At 42.9% G+C, this 16,131-nt stretch overlaps 1 protein-coding gene across 1 annotated transcript; it reads left to right on the top strand.

Annotated features, from left to right (window-relative positions):
* Nucleotides 1-199: 199 nt before the first annotated feature.
* On the top strand, nt 200-10,472 carry gpatch4 (G patch domain containing 4). Its single transcript, XM_079240744.1, has 8 exons — nt 200-295; nt 4,664-4,765; nt 4,852-4,925; nt 6,225-6,317; nt 6,407-6,523; nt 8,393-8,511; nt 8,951-9,001; nt 9,096-10,472. Exons 2-8 carry the CDS (start codon nt 4,687-4,689, stop codon nt 9,733-9,735), a joined length of 1,173 nt encoding a protein of 390 aa, XP_079096870.1. The 5' UTR covers nt 200-295; nt 4,664-4,686; the 3' UTR covers nt 9,736-10,472.
* The last annotated feature ends 5,659 nt before the right edge of the window (nt 10,473-16,131 follow it).

Here is a 16,131-nt window from a genome sequence, read left to right as displayed (position 1 = left end):
ATTTACTGATATTTTAGTATTGTAACATCGTTTTTGTTTTATTTTGTGCAGCACTTTGGAAACTGTTTACGTTTATAAAATGTGCAATATGAATAAATTGGATTGGACTGGACTGAGAAAACTGGACTTGACCTTGTAGGAGTTGACTAAAACCACATGGTGGCAGCAGAGCCGCGTTTCGGAAGTTGCTGCAGTTAAAGCAAAGAAGAAGAAGAAAGCCTTTCCGGTGTTATGTCGCCCTGCTGGAACCACGTGTGTAACTAATGCTCTGGAAACTACGTTAAAACAATCCTCTGTAAGGTTTGAAACGGTTTTATATATATTTTGTTAAAGCTGTGTGGTAGAAATACAGGAGGCCTTTTACGCGGAGGAGTTTACTTCTAGTTTTACGGGTTAGCTGTTAGCATTAATGTTAGCATGAAGAGACCAGAGGAGCCGCTTAATTTCCTGCAGATCATGAAGAAAGCCTCTCTTTTCCTTTATTTTCCATTAATTTGGATAAATGTACAACTGAGAGAATGCTTTGTGTTTTAAAGGAACTGGTTGTCATTTCTGTAAACCATGAAAGTCCTGGTAGAGAAACATCAGACTGAAAGCAGGAATGAAAGCTGCTGAAAGAGAAAGGAGACACATGATTTGTGTTTTCCTGAATTTGTTTTTACACACACAAACAAACAGTTATTCGGTATTTTACTGAAACCTGTGAAAATGTAAATATAGAGTCTGAGGTGATGATACTTGATTTTTCCTACTGTAACGAGCCTGAAGGTGAATATTAGGTCCGAGCAGCTGAAACCTCACAGAGAGGCTTCTTCTCATTCCTCTACATGTCCAGTCATGATGTCCAGCTTCTGTCCAGCTGGCTGGTTGGTTTTAGGGCTGCTCGATTATAACAAAAATTATCATCGCGATTATTTTGACTGAAAATGAGATCTTGATTATTTAACACGATTATCCAGTATTTTTAAACAACGCTGCGCGTCGTGGTGTTCTGGACGGTTGAGAGGAGATACATAACATTGGTAACATCGTGATGTTATGTAAGACACAAGGAAGAAGCATTGAACAGTGTCATTGAGATGTTCGGGAATGATTTCCTGTAACAGTCCATGTGACAGCAAAGCTGTCTTAATGTCATATTATAACCGTCTAATGCACGATTCCGAGTTGTTTAATCCGCTTTTACCGCTTATATAGGAACTATTTTACGTTGGCCTGGATGTACGTTTTATGCCAAACAACCGCTGTCAGACTGCAGCGCGTTTCTCTCATTTACCTGTTAAAAGACGGCTGATCTCAACCAGCTGATTAACGCGTTGCTATGGTAACGCCCCATAACGGAGGGATATTACAGTATTTAACTCGCCGAACTATGTATAGGAAAATAATGCAGCCAGTTAGGGCTGGGCGATATATCGAATATACTCAAGATATCGTGGCTAGTGCCCTGTGCGATATAGAAAATGCCTATATTTGTCATATTTGAGTATCCTGTTGTCACGCAGGTGTTTTTAGCTGTGGGCGGGGTTTCCTCCCTCCTCCTCGACTCTCCACCGCTTTGCACGGAGAGTTAAAGCAAGCACACCTAGTTACGTACATAACGTGAGCTACGTGCTACGTCATGAGAGGCAGCGTGGAGCCACTTTCTCGATAAATTTGGCGACTTTTTGTGAAAAGCAACTAGCGACAAATCTAGCGACTTTTACAGGAGTTATTGGAGACTTTCCTGGTGTTTTGGCGACTGACTTTAAAGCGCATATTGTAAAGTTATTGTCAGAAGGAGAGTCTCTCCCCGTCCTAAAGCACTCAGTCGCTCCGGCTGCAGCTGCAGCCAGTCAGAGGAGCAGAGAGGACACCTGCACGACTCCACCTCCAGCCACAATGAACAGCCAAATCCACCACTGATCTCGCTCTGGATTACAGAGTGGGACGGAAATTACAAAGTTTTTCACGTCACGCAAAAATAATTAATTCTATTTGATTACATTCACAGCCTCTGTCACTTACTCACCTCATCCACTGTGTGTGTGACACAAGCATATTTATCTAGCTCGACATGTCTCTAGAAAGTACAGAAAGGAGTGGGAATCAAACCCTGAATTAAAAACTGGCTGAAGCCGTTTATTGGAGACGATACGAGGACATTCTGCCTGGATTATAAGACTGATTTCTACGCTAAACTCTGCGATTAAAAAAAATACATGACAACTCAAAAACGTATCCATAAAGCAAAGCCTTATAATAGTTCATCATTTGAAAAGCCCCCCCTAGAGAACCTATTTTCATACCTTGCATTTATTACATCATGCAAAGGCACTTTATTTTGTTTTAAAATGACATGTTTCTGCCACTGCTTTAACTGTTCAATAAATGCGGTTTTGATCAGTTTGCTTCGTTACAATTTCATCCTTTTGGCATGAATGTTTAAAATCAGCATATCTTAATGCAGTATGAACAGTTTTGTTTTAATGGAGACACAAAATCATCTTACTGATGTGATTGTATGCACCAAAGCATTTATTCAAGGCTAAGGTAAATATCGAGATATATATCGTATATCGTGACATGCCATAAAAATATCGGGATATTACTAAAAGGTCATATCGCCCAGCCCTACAGCCAGTTGTCACTGACAATGGTATAAACTATGTTTAGGTGAACTTCCACAACCTACTGCAGTTATTCTACATTGACCTGCAGCCGGAGCCGACTGAGACTGGCCGCCTGGGAGTGCTTTAGGACGGGAGAGGCTCCCGCTGCTCCTTCCTTACAGTAACTGCAGAACAATATGTGCCTTCAAGTCAGTCGCCAAAACACCAGAAAAGTCTCTAATAACTCCAGTAAAAGTCCCTAGATTTTTCGCATTTAACAAAAAAAGTCTCCAGATTTAGCGAGAAAGTCTCCAAGTTGGCAACAGTGTCTGAATGAAAGCAAAGCGGCTGTGGGAGGAGTTTACAGCACAGCGCTGCAACGCCAGAGACGCTCGATTAGCAGCTGAAGACAGCAGGAGAGGAAACTGCAGAGAGAAAAATAATCACACCCTTTCATTTTTATCATTGTTTGAAACCCAGATCGTACTGAGATTAAAATCTGATTAATCGCCCAGACCTAGTTGGTTTCCATGGTGACCTGCTGCATCCAAACCAACCCTATAAAACCTGTTTTATTTTTTCCCCCCAATTTTCCGTTTCTTTTTTTTCCCTAAATTCTGTTTTTCTCCATTATATTTTTTGGGAATCCCCCTTTTCTTTCTTAATTTTTTTTCCTTTTGACTTTTTACTCCTATTTTACTTTTTAAAAAAAAATTTTTTTTTAAATTTAAATTACTATAATGTACAGAAATTAAATCAAAATGTACTTTAAATTTATTGAGGTGACAGACATGACATGTCCTCAGTACAGTACATTAAATTGCATGAAAAACAAGCACTAAGTTATGGAGTTGTCTGGTTTGAGAAACTGTTGAGCAGTTGCATGTATCCATGGAGACAACATCCACCAGAATGTATTCGTTTTTAACTCCCGTGATAAAAGAAGATGAAAACATTCATTTACACATGTAATACTGAATGTGTGTGTGTGTGTGTGGGGGGGGGGGGGGGGGGTGTAAGTGGAAGCGGCTTGTTGTGCCACCAGATTTCTTTGCCTCCATGCAGTTTTCTCCAGACAAACGTTCCTTCTCCATGCGATAACAGAACAGTTTTGCAGTCAAATTTAGTCAACTTCTGTGATGTTCCGCGTTAAAAAATATATTCCGTTTTAATTGGCCAATTCCACGATTCTGTGATCGCGGAAAGTATAGAGCCCTACGATGGTGTGGGGTCGTTCTTCAGGAGCTGGGCTTGGACTCTCAGTTCCAGTGGAAAGAACTCTGAATGCTCCAGTATACTCACAGATTTTGGACAATTCCATGTTCCTGACTCTATGGGACCAGTTTGGGGATGGTTCCTTCCAGTTCTATCATGACTGCACACCAGGAGCCAAAACAAGGTTCAGAAAGACACGATGAGCTGGTCTGGTGTGGGAGAACTGGCACAGGGTCCTGACCCCAACGGGATAAAACCCCTGGAAGAACGGGTTAAACACCTGTAAACACCCAGCTAAACGCCGTGGAGCGGTTTCCTAGAAGTTATTAAGCTGTTATAACTTCAGAAGAAGCCGACGTCATATTAAACACTGTAGATTCATAATGTGGTGTCACATGAATGTATATACATGTAAACGCAGAAGAGGACACAGTTTGGCGGCGAGTTTCATCCAGAAGAAGAAACAACCGGTTTATTTGACGTCAGCTCTGGAACAGCTGCAGTAAAGAAATAAAATGTCAATCAATAGGCAAAGTTAAACAAATGATAAAAGATGAGATAATAAAAAGTTATGTTGAATTCGATGATTTGTGTGTATTACGACTGTATACTGTTTAAGTTTCATTGTTTTGGAATTTAATGTGTATTACTGTATTTTTCATGCTGTGAAAACTTTCCGGTGTCATTGATGAGGTTTTATGACTAGATACTGCCCCAACTTCTTCCAAAACCCTTTTTCGAAGCTTATTTTATTTGTTGTTTGTTGTAACCGATATTTGTTCTTTTAAAAGTCCTTTTTTTTTTAATTGGAAATAAAAAAATGTATATATATATATATATTTTCCTGTGTGTTGCAGCGTCGGCCGCTTTGACCAATCAGATGGCAGAAGTGCAGCAAGAGAAAAGCCGCGGCTTGAAGTTTGCAGAGCAGCAACTCCTGCGTCACGGCTGGGAGCACGGTGAGGCGTCTCTGCGTCTCCCTGAGGGTCAGGTGTCCGCCGGTCCCCGTCCAGGTGTCTGACTCCGTCCTCCTGTCTGTCTGCAGGTAAAGGCCTGGGTCGAGCTGAAAACGGCATCTCGGAGGCCATCAGAGTCAAAGTGAAATGTGACAAAGGAGGAGTGAGTTTCCATTTTCTTCTTCTGAAGCTTATTTTTAACTTGTGTGTAGAAGACTTGTATTGTCTGACCACTAGGTGGCAGCACCGTACATTTATGGTCATAACCTAGTTAACTAGGAACAGGCGATCGGTGTTGCTTGTATGAAGGTGAACACAGGTTTTTGACCGTTCACTGTCATGCATGTTCATTGTTTTCTTCCATCATCTATGGACAATATGCGGACAATCATCGCTAACAGATGGGTTCATGGTACACACGGTGGACAATAAAAGGTAAAATGAATCAGTGTTTGGAACTGACATTATTGGACGAAACTAGTTTTAGCGATCAAACGTGCCAATTAGAGTTCACACAAGCAGCACCAGAGGCGCTTTAAGGTTAGGCTTAGCATCTTTACAGTGTGTGACACGATGAAACAAAAATGCAAAAACGTTAAAAACCACAGAAGAAGAAGCATCGGAGGACAAACGTGAAGAGAGTTCTGGAAGACTTGTCGTTTCCTCCCTGCGGGCAAAAAAATGACTCCTGGAGCACGAGGAGGAGATGCTTTCGGTTTACACACAGCCCGCGTGTGTGCGCGTGCGTGCGTGCGTGTGTGTGTGTGTGTGCTTTCCCACCTGTGTTATTTAACGTGTTGATCTTCACTCTGTTGCCTCCAGGAGCTCATTTACACACATTAACATGCTGCTTCTGCCATTTTCAGACACGTGTGTGTGTGTGTGTGTGTGTGTGTGTGTGTGTGTGTGTGTGTGTGTGTGTGTGTGTGTGTGTGTGTGTGTACATGCACAGTTAAACACACACACACACACACACACCTGGTTGTATCTGTGTGTGTTACTAATAAAGTTGGACGTGTCGTCCTGCAGGAGAGTTTTTCCATCTCAGTCAGAACTTGTCCAGATGAATCTTATTTGTTGTCGTAGTTTTCTAAACCGGCTCTTTTATTGATCAGCTGTTTGTGGAGTTGGATGTGGGTGTTGTTTCCATGGCAACAGAACAGAAAACTTGTTTTATTGTGTTCATCGTTCTCCGTTCAGTCAGTCCTGGGAAATGTGGAAATGTTCCTTTTTAGACGTTTTATTTTGGTGAAAAGGAAAAATCTCATATTTTCCTCTTCGAGGTCGAAGCGAGTCGTTTTAACGTCCTCAGTAGCTCCGCCTCTTCTCTGCCGAGGCCGTTCGCGCCTCTGTGGTGCAGAACCTCTTCTGTTTGGTTGCAAACATGACGACGTAGGAAGAACGTTCCTGTTTTTCTGGTGGGATGAAACGAAAGCTGAAGCTGCCGTTTGCCTGTTCGCAGGTCGGTCACAGAGAAGGAGAGCAGTTCAGCTTCCACTGGTGGGATCATGTTTTCAACAAGGCCTCCGCCAGCCTGCAGGTGGAGTCTGCTCAGGTGGGTTTGGTTTGGTGTCAGAGCCCCGCCCCCCACGCCACCGGACAGCTTCCTGTCTGTTTCATTTGGCCGTTCTCTTTCTGACGCAGAGCGGGATCACGCTGAAGAAGTCTGCAGAAGACGACGAGGACGGCGGGATGATCTCCAATAAGAAGCCTCGGAAAGCTTCGCAGGCTAAAGCCAAACTTTACGGCTGCTTCGTCAAGGTAATCCCCGTTCCCGTGTCCGGTTCCAGTCGGACCCGGTCCGAGTTTATCGCGGCCGTTTCCTGTTTCCTTCAGGTGTCCTGTTGCTGCCTTTAAAAAAAAAAAAAGAAATTATTCTATATTTTATTTAGTTTTGTTTAATAGTATTGAAGGAGCTAAGTCTAATCAAAGCTACTGAGATATCTTTGACCGAGAGTGTTTTGACGCGTCGCTTCACTCAGATCGCTTGATTTCAGCTTCATCAATCTTTATTCCATTCACACGTCTCGCGCCCTGCAGTCAAAAACCGTTTGCCCTTCCGGGCCAAGCATCCACCAGACCAGTGACGCGTTCCCCCTATATGTATCACCTGCCCAGGTAACAATACAGCGCCCTCTAACAGTACCAAGGAGAAAGCTACTAAACATATTGGCTCCGTACATTTTCTATTTTTATTTATTTTACTTTTTTTTAAAAAAAATTTTCTTTTTGTTTTTTGTTTTTTTTTTTTACTATTTGTTTTAATTTTATCTCAGCCAGTTCTGTTTAAACTCTGTGACTCTACGTCAACAAATTGGTCAATAAAAATAGTCGACAATGAACTCCATTGTCACCAGACACGTTTTTCCAACGGAGTGAGGCATCTCACTGAATCAATCTCTGCCGAGTCGCATGCATGAACGATAGCATCTCTGCTGGACGGTAACGTACACAGAAACGACGGCGTCCACAACAGCAACGCTACCAAAACGTCTCACGTTTTGGTAGCAGGTTTGCAAAGCAGACGTTGCAGATCATGGCGGCACGTCGGCGATGCAGGAGCATTTAAAGAGGAAACACGTCGGGCGTTTAAATGAAACGGGGTCTGATTCGTCTCCGGAAGATTACCTTCTACGCTAACTAGCAGACTGAGACGTCACAAATAAAACCTATTTTCTGCCTGCCTGGCTACAGTATTTCATATTAAATGCATGCAGTCTGAAGAAGAGATCCACCATGGAGCCTTTCTGCAGAGGAAGCAGAGCCTGCAACAGGCGACCGCCCTCACAGAGTCAGTCTGGAGATGCTGATCTACGATATGAAGCCGCTCATTTCATTCAGTTTGTTTGGAAAACTCTGAATTCTTTATTTTCAGCTCTAAATGTTATTAAAACCATTTCAGACTGAATTGCAAAGTTCTCTTGTAAAACTCTGACACTGAAAGTACGTCACTAAAATACGGTTTAACTTACTGATTTACTGCTGCTGATGTGCCCCCAGTTCAGAGTAAAAAATGTTTTCCTGATTTGCATTATTATTTAATTTTTATAAAAAAATCAAAATATTTTCCAAATGGACGGAGATTTATTTATAGATATGTCGACAACCGACAGCAATGTTTGGTTTTATTTTCATATTTGTTTTCTTTTGTAAACTCGCCTTTCAGCAGCAAAGTTGATTAAAAGAGACATTTTTTATTATAATACCCATCTTTCTTCTGTTTATCATCTTTTTCCACATAATTAAAGCAACTTAAGGCTAAATTTAAAAAAAAAAGATTCAATCATCGGTGACTAGTCAACAGATAAAATAGTCTTTAGTTGCAGCTCTAAGAAATGAGATCCTTTTATGTAGGTGTGTGTGTGTGTGTGTGTGTGTGTGTGTGTGTGTGTGTGTGTGTGTGTGTGTGTGTGTGTGTGTGTGCGTGCGTGCGTGAGAGAGTATATGTCACGTGTGTGTGTGTGTGTGTGTGTCAGATGGGTGTGTGTTCCAGTGAACATAACGATAAAACTTGAGTTAGATTTTAACCTCTGCAGCCGTTTATCTTGTTATGGTTAACGTTCAGGTTATTGTCGCCGTGGTAACAGTACCCGACCCAAACTGGAGCTGATTCTTCTTCAACTCTTTCAGTCCGCCACGTTGCTGTCCGGTCAGGAGCAGCCGGAGCCGAAGTCCTCCGACTCGGACGACAGCAGCTGCTCGGATGAAGATGAAGACGAGCAGAAGCTGGATCTCTCCAGCACCACGAAGTAAATCTGACATGTTTGTTCACGTTTTAATGAAGTATTTCCGGATGGATCGTTTGTAACGGTTAGCGGTAACGCAGCGCTACAAAGTTGTTCACAACCAACTAAAAACACCAGAAGAAGAAAAAACAGTCTTTTTGCTGTCATTCTTCTTCAGGTGCTTTTTAAGTCAATCAGGATTCGTTTGTTCTATTTGTTGACAAAAATCTGCCAACGTTTCCGTAATTCCCCAAATAAACTGCGATATTTCATCCCGTAAGAACTAAATGAGCTAATTACCAACAGCAAGTTTCCAGGATCCTGGAAAGTCCTTCAGGGATCCTGGAAACCTTTCCTGAAGACTCCCTGATAGATGGTTCAGACCAAACCTTCAGATGTACGAACTCCGTTTTTACTTCGAATATTCGTGTTTCTGATCGAAGGTTTCCGTTTCGTCCTTCAGACTTTCTGACGCCGATCTGATGAAGGTTTGTGGAGGACGCACGGCTCACAAGTAAGTCCAGACTCCTACGCGTCTTCTCCGCCAGATTTAATCCGACATCCTGTCACAGTGGCGGTGATGTTCGTCTGCTCTGCTGCCGTTTCAGAGGAGCCCGGCACGGCCTGACCATGAGCGCCAAACTGGCCAGACTGGAGCAGCAGGAGGCCGAGTTCATGGCCAGGTATGGCGGGAAGAGCTCGCCGGAAAGTTCTTCGCCAGTCTGCGTCCCGGCGACTCCCCAGACCTCCCAGTCGGAGGAAACCACGGAGAAATGTCGCGGGAAAAAGATGAAAGAGAAAAAATCCACTGAAGAGTTCGGAAATACTGAAGCAGACGTTCAGCCAAAGAAGAAGAAGAAGAAGAAGAAGAAGAGCGGGGAGGATGAGGAGGGAGGTGGAACAGTTTGCTGTGAGGAAGACTCCGATAAAACCAGGAGGAAGCATAAAAAGAGGACGAAGATGGCGGAACAGAACGGAGATGAAGCGCTACCGTCACCCACTGCAGAGCCAAACCATGCAACAAAAAAGAAGAAGAAATCCTCCAGACAGGAGGGTGAACCTGGCGACGAAGAGGACCGTATCGATCAGGTCGCCGGCCAATCAGATCGCACGTTGCAGGAAGAAACACACGTTTTAACGTCGGCAAAGAAGCAGAAACGGAAAAAATGTAAACAGGACAAACTGCTGATGGACCGCGGCGTTGACCAGGAGCCGCTTCCACCAAAGAAGAAGAAGTCCAAAGACTGATTGATTATTGGAGAACTTCTGATCAGATCGGATCATTTTTGTGCCAAAGATTCAGATTTGGCTTTTAGAGGAACTTTAAAAGTTTTCCTCGTCGTCGGAAATCTGGTTTTTCCTGCTCAGACGGCAAAACGATGACCTCACAGGTCTGACAGCCTCGAACGCATCGTCCCCTGAACACATGGTACCCTGAACGCATCGTCCCCTGAACACATGGTACCCTGAACGCATCGTCCCCTGAACACATGGTACCCTGAACGCATCGTCCCCTGAACACATGGTACCCTGAACGCATCGTCCCCTGAACACATGGTACCCTGAACGCATCGTCCCCTGAACACATGGTACCCTGAACGCATCGTCCCCTGAACACAAGGTACCTCGAACGCATCGTCCCCTGAACACAAGGTACCTCGAACGCATCGTCCCCTGAACACAAGGTACCTCGAACGCATCGTCCCCTGAACACAAGGTACCTCGAACGCGTGCTCCCTGAAGGCAACACGCCGCTCCCTGAAGGCAACACGGTGCTCCCTGAAGGCAACACGCCGCTCCCTGAAGGCAACACGCCGCTCCCTGAAGGCAACACGCCGCTCCCTGAAGGCAACACGCCGCTCCCTGAAGGCAACACGCCGCTCCCTGAAGGCAACACGCCGCTCCCTGAAGGCAACACGCCGCTCCCTGAAGGCAACACGGTGTTTCCTGAATGCATTTTGATGATTTAATGGCAAAATGTTGAATCTTCCATCAAATGAGTTTTTTAAAAGCTGAAATGTTTTTTTAAATAAACATCTGAAACAAGGAAACGAGAACTTTTATCTTTCACACATTTATTTTATCAGGAAGTTTCTTAAGTTTAAATCTTTTCTGGGTGAGAGGTGAGAAAGTCATGAACATCATGACGACAGAAAAAAGCTTGTTTCTCAGTTTCTTTTATGTTTTTTACAAAGTTCAATAAACTCCCCGGAAAATACACCCAAATGGCAAAATAACTAAAATACTCCGACAGCCTGACGTATCTACGAAGGGGAAACAGATTAACATTAGTTTTCCAGTTAAATACGGGGAAAAACCTCTCACAGCTAGTGGAAGTAATGCTGTTTGTGTGGAATCGACACAGTAAACATGTAAAATCCTCTGCAATGTCCTGCAGTTTGTGTTTAATCTGACTGAGCTGCATTTTTCCTTCTGACTGCGGGACAGAAAAACGTCCAACCCTGCCAGACACTCTGTGAAAAGCAACAGAACGACATTATGGGGGATTTATTATTATAATATCAGGTAAAATATTATGCTGTTTGGAATATTAAAAATATTACTGTCCAGTAGATTTGAGGGTGTTGTTTCATATTGTAACAACTTTCAAGAAGTTCCTTCGTTTTAACCCTTTAAAGCCAAACATGTCATGTTTGACACAGTTTCCGAGACATTTTCTATCCCTTTATGGTAGAAACTTGCCTCTAAACCCTGTTGTCCAGCTTATGATACTGGTCTCCTGCCCACTGGTGGACACCAGAAAGCAGATTACACAACAGTAACTTTGAGCTACCACATGGTAAGAAATGGTGAAAATATAAACTAATTAACTTTTGTTTCCAGTTTTTGTTAAAAATCCAAATGAAGACTTCAGATGTACGAAATTAGATGATTTTGCCCGGTGGTTCTGATGTTGGGCTTTAAATGGTTAATAAAAACATGAAAACTATGGTGATGTAATCAGGACGTCGTGCTCGCAGATGAATTTGTTTTTAAATGTGCATTTTTCTTTATTCTAGCTCTTCGTAGGCGTCATGTCGGGCATCACCAGCGCACACGGACCAGTCTCTCCAAGCTCCTCCGTCATCCAGTATCTGGAGATGAAAACGTCAACATAAAATCACTAAAGTAGTTTGTTAAATTAAATAACAGATAAATAAATTGCGTTCATTTGAGAATTTGCTTCCCCAAGTGGCCCACGCCCACTTGGGGCCTGTTTGAGGTCCACGTAGGGAAAATACCAGCAGTCTGGACATAAAACAAAATGTACATGAAAGCCAGATAGTTACACCATAGTATCCAGTGTGTTGTTATTGGTACCACTGGCTGAGAGATGTTAGAAATATCTTTTCACAGTGTATCATTCACAATGTTGTGGTGGGGAAGGGGGCCCCTTTAACATTCTGGGCCCAGGGGCCTGTGCACTTTTAATCCGGCCCTGGATGGCAGTAATCTAAAATATTCACCGGTTCTTTTCCTACCTAAGTGCATCCTGGTGTCCGTCGGTCCAGATCCAGCTGTCGTCAGCTTCATCAAGCCCCATCCAGAATCCATGAAACTTGTCTTGGTACCATTTAATGTTTTTACTGATGAATTCCTGTAATTGACATCATTTCAGAGGATCAGAAGTTTTCAGAATAAAAGTTTAATGTGGATGGAGATGCCGGTGCAGCCTGCGGCGGTGAACTCTCTGACTGACCCCTCGCAGAACAGACGCCTTCTTACCCGCTATGGATGCTGGTGCTGCAGTTGTATTAAACCTCACCTGTTCTTGTAGAGTATCAATAACAACCAGGTTCGCTTCGTTATCTTTGCAATACTGTTGACTTTTGTACCTCGTCATCCAGGGAGTCATTTGATTACAAAACAGGTAGCACTTGTCCCGGTCCTGAATCCAGCCGTTCCGACACGCCTGACACTCTGTTCACGGAAGAAACAAGGAAATGGAACCAGGAAAAAAGTCATATCAAAGATGAAGAATCATTTCATAATCTCATTCCTTCTTTTTAACTTTTCTCATGTTAGGAAAGCTTTGTTTGAATTTTGTTTCTTCTTGGTTTCAGTTCCAAACTAATTCTTCTGGTCAGTTTAGACATTTTCAGAAAGTTTGTCTTCTGTAGATCCAAAAACACATTTTAACCTTATTTACTTCTATTTGCCACTGTCATGAAAAAATACATTTATTTAATAATTAATCTGCATAAATATAAAATATTAGGAGACTTCTGCTTTTTCTTTGACACTGCAGAAGTTTGCTAAACCCTAAAATAACATAAAGTCTACTCATATCTTTAATACTTTGTCATCCTGATCCCCTTTCAACTGACAAAACCCTCATAAATACACCAGAACCTTTTGGTCCCTTTTACATACATGATGTTTCAGGATAACGACAAAATGCCCCAACGTCTGTCAGTCTTGTCATCTAACGCAGCTGTCTGGTGGACTCTATGGAGACATGGAAGGACAGTGTTACAGTAGTCCTCTGTAGTCTGGAGACCAACTGAAGGAAGTCCTAGAACATCCAGTCTTTCATGTGATCAATGCATTTGATCAGAGTTTATATCAGACTATCGTGTCCCAGTGAGACGGTTATATAGATTTGTGTCATCTGTGTAACAATGGGAACAGTTTGGTTGTTTTTCTTGGGAGCATGTAGTTCAGGGGTAGCCAGCTCCGGTCCACAAGGGCCACAATCCTGCAGGCTTTCCATGTATTTCTGCTCCAACACACCTGACTCACAGGCTGTTAGATCCATGTACAAGAAGCCAGGCATGTTGGAGCAGGGATACATGGAAAACCTGCAGGACAGCGGCCCTCGAGGACCAACTTTGGACACCCCTGATGTAGAACAGTAGTGGCTCCAGGTCGGAGCCTTGGGGAACTCCACAAGTTGTTCTGGATCATTTCTACAGGTAAAGATGCTGAGTACTTCCTGTATTTTAGAAAGAATGTGTTGTCAGTCCAGAAAGTCCAATCAGGACTGAAATGTCGCGATCAAGCCAATCTCAAGGAGGACCTCAACCAGAGCAGTTCCCTATGAGACGTTCTTTGTTTTGCTCTGAAAGCTGGCAAACAGCTTTGTAAATAACCTCTACCATGTGGTAGTAATAATGCACTACTACTACTACTAGGGCTGAGCAATATGATCTCAAATCAATATCGTGATTAACAGAGCAGGTTACCCACCATTTTATTGTTAGCACTACATACCTCACTATGTTTTTCATAATTGCAGAGCAGATATTGTGAAATAAGTAATTTTAAAAAATGCATTTTAAATATAAATGGTCATTTGATCAATATTTTTCCATTTAAGAGAAATTTACATTTCTAAATATTTTAAGCAATTTAAAAGAGTAAGATTTAATTGATTATTGGTTCTGAATGTCTGCTTCTGCCCTGCCTTAACTACTACTACTACTACTACTACTGGGTAAAACAAGATTGTAGTATATTAAGATTATAGTTAAACTATTGGATTTAAATGAGAAAAATGTAGGAAGTGGCCAAAAAAGTGATCAATAATTGTTACCTATCCGTCCTGAACATAGAGGGGAGACTGTGTCATGTGATCTTTTTTAAAGAGTCATGTATGTAGCTTAATTACTATACAGAAGGACCTGCCACATTCCCATCCAGCTCATCATATTTGCATGTTTCCGAAAGGTAATAACTTAAGTAGCCAAGCCAACTTTATAAAGCACTTTTCGAGAGCAACTGCCAAACAAAGTGGTGAACATGAAATGAATAAGATATTAAACAATAAAATAAATAAAACAGTAAAAACGATAAAACAATAGAATGTAGTAGGATGATCTTAGTTGAGTACTCACGCTTGTCCTTGCAAAAGTCCTTAACTGGAAAGTTGTCAAATGTCAGAATGACTCCAAGCGTCCAGTTGAGGTCGTCTCGGCCTCTTCTCAGATCCTGAGTCTGATTCTCTAAGATGTTCATCTTCACGATCATCTGTATCATCTGGTTCTCTAATACATTTTTTTTCCATCTTAAGCTCCTTGGTCTGGTTCTCTAAGAGCCTCTTCTCCACAGTCAGCTGCTCATTTCTTCCTCTGAGATCGCTGAGGTTTGCTTCCTGTCCAGTCATCACTGTGGTGACTGAACAAAGGAAGACAGAGCGTCAGTCGATCAGTTCATCAAACAGAAAGTTTGTATGTCCCTTCACTGTTGCTTCACATCCACTGATGTGGCTACTTTAGTCAAGTTCAGATCCATTCAGATTCTTTACTTGCTGCCTGCATTCACACCGGTTGGCATGTTGACAGTTCCAAAACTGGTCAGCACAGTCCCAGTTCCCAAACCAGCTCATTGCCAGTTCCCAAACCGGTTGCCCCTGTGCTTGTTCCCAAACCAGTCGGCAAAGTGCCAGTTTCCAAACAGGCTCAGTGTCAGTTTCCTAACCTGTCGCCCCCGTGCCAGCTTCCAAAGCAGTCTGAATGGTGCCAATTCCCAAACCAGTCTGCACAATGCCAGTTCCAAAACCGGCTCAGTGCCAGTTCCCAAACTGGCTGGCTCGGTGCCCGTCCCCTAACCAGCCAGCTCATTGCTAATTCCCAAATCAGCTCGTTGCCAGTTCCCAAACCGGTTGCCTCTGTGCCAAGTCCCAAACAAGTCGGCATGTGCCAGTTCCCAAACCAGGTCGATGCCAATTCCCAAACTGGCATGCTGCCAGTTCCCAAATCAGTCAGCTCAGTACCAGTTCCCAAACTGGCTCGGTGCCAGTTCCCAAACCAGTCGGCACAATGCCAGTCCCAAAACTGGTTCCCCCCGTGCAAGTTCCCAAACTGGCTCGGTGCTAGTTCCCAAATCGGTCACCTCAGTGCCAGTTCCCAAACTGGTTCAGTGCCAGTTACCAAAATGGGTCTTTGTCAGCTCCCAAACTGGGATGCTGCCAGTTCCCAAATCAGTCAGCTCAGTGCCAGTTCCCAAAACGGCTCGATTTCAGTTCCTAAACCGGCCGGCTCAGTGGCAGTCCCCAAACTGGTTGCCCCCGTGCCAGTTCCAAAACTGGCTTGGTGCCAGTTCCCAAACTGGTTCCCCTGTGCCAGTCCCAAAACCGGCTTGGTGCTAGTTCCCAAACTGGTTACCCTCGTGCCAGTTCCTAAACCAAACATTCAGACCAAATAACCTGGTTTGGAAACCAGGCACCAAAAAAATCATGATTTTCAATTGCAAACTGTGATGGGAATCAGCAGGCAAAGGCTGGATTTACCACCGTATGTATGTGCAGCATTGGGCCCGTTACTTTACAAAATAAGTAAACAAAGTTTCTAGTTACTTCTCCAAAAAAGTAACTGGATTAGTAACTGTGGGACAACATTTTAAAAATAACAAATTACTTGGGAAATGTAATAATTCCTTGACTATTTTTGTTTTTAAATGTTGGAATATATTTGAACATTTAACATTTATCTGCCTGATCATTTATTCACAATGGAAGTCAATATTAGATCTGACTTATGGAAACTGAACAGAATAAATAAATAAACCAAAAAATCATGGCCAGTAATCTCAGGCTGCTTGGATACTGGGATTTCTTCTCAGAAAAGCACTTCACATGATTCTGTCAGATAGCTTTCTTTCATCACTGTAAAGAATCACAAGCTGCATATCCATTGTTGCAAC

Source organism: Telmatherina bonti (assembly GCF_933228915.1).
Source record: "Telmatherina bonti genome assembly, chromosome: 5".
Classification (NCBI taxonomy): Eukaryota; Metazoa; Chordata; class Actinopteri; order Atheriniformes; family Telmatherinidae; genus Telmatherina; species Telmatherina bonti.
This window is presented reverse-complemented; position numbering and strand designations above follow the sequence as displayed.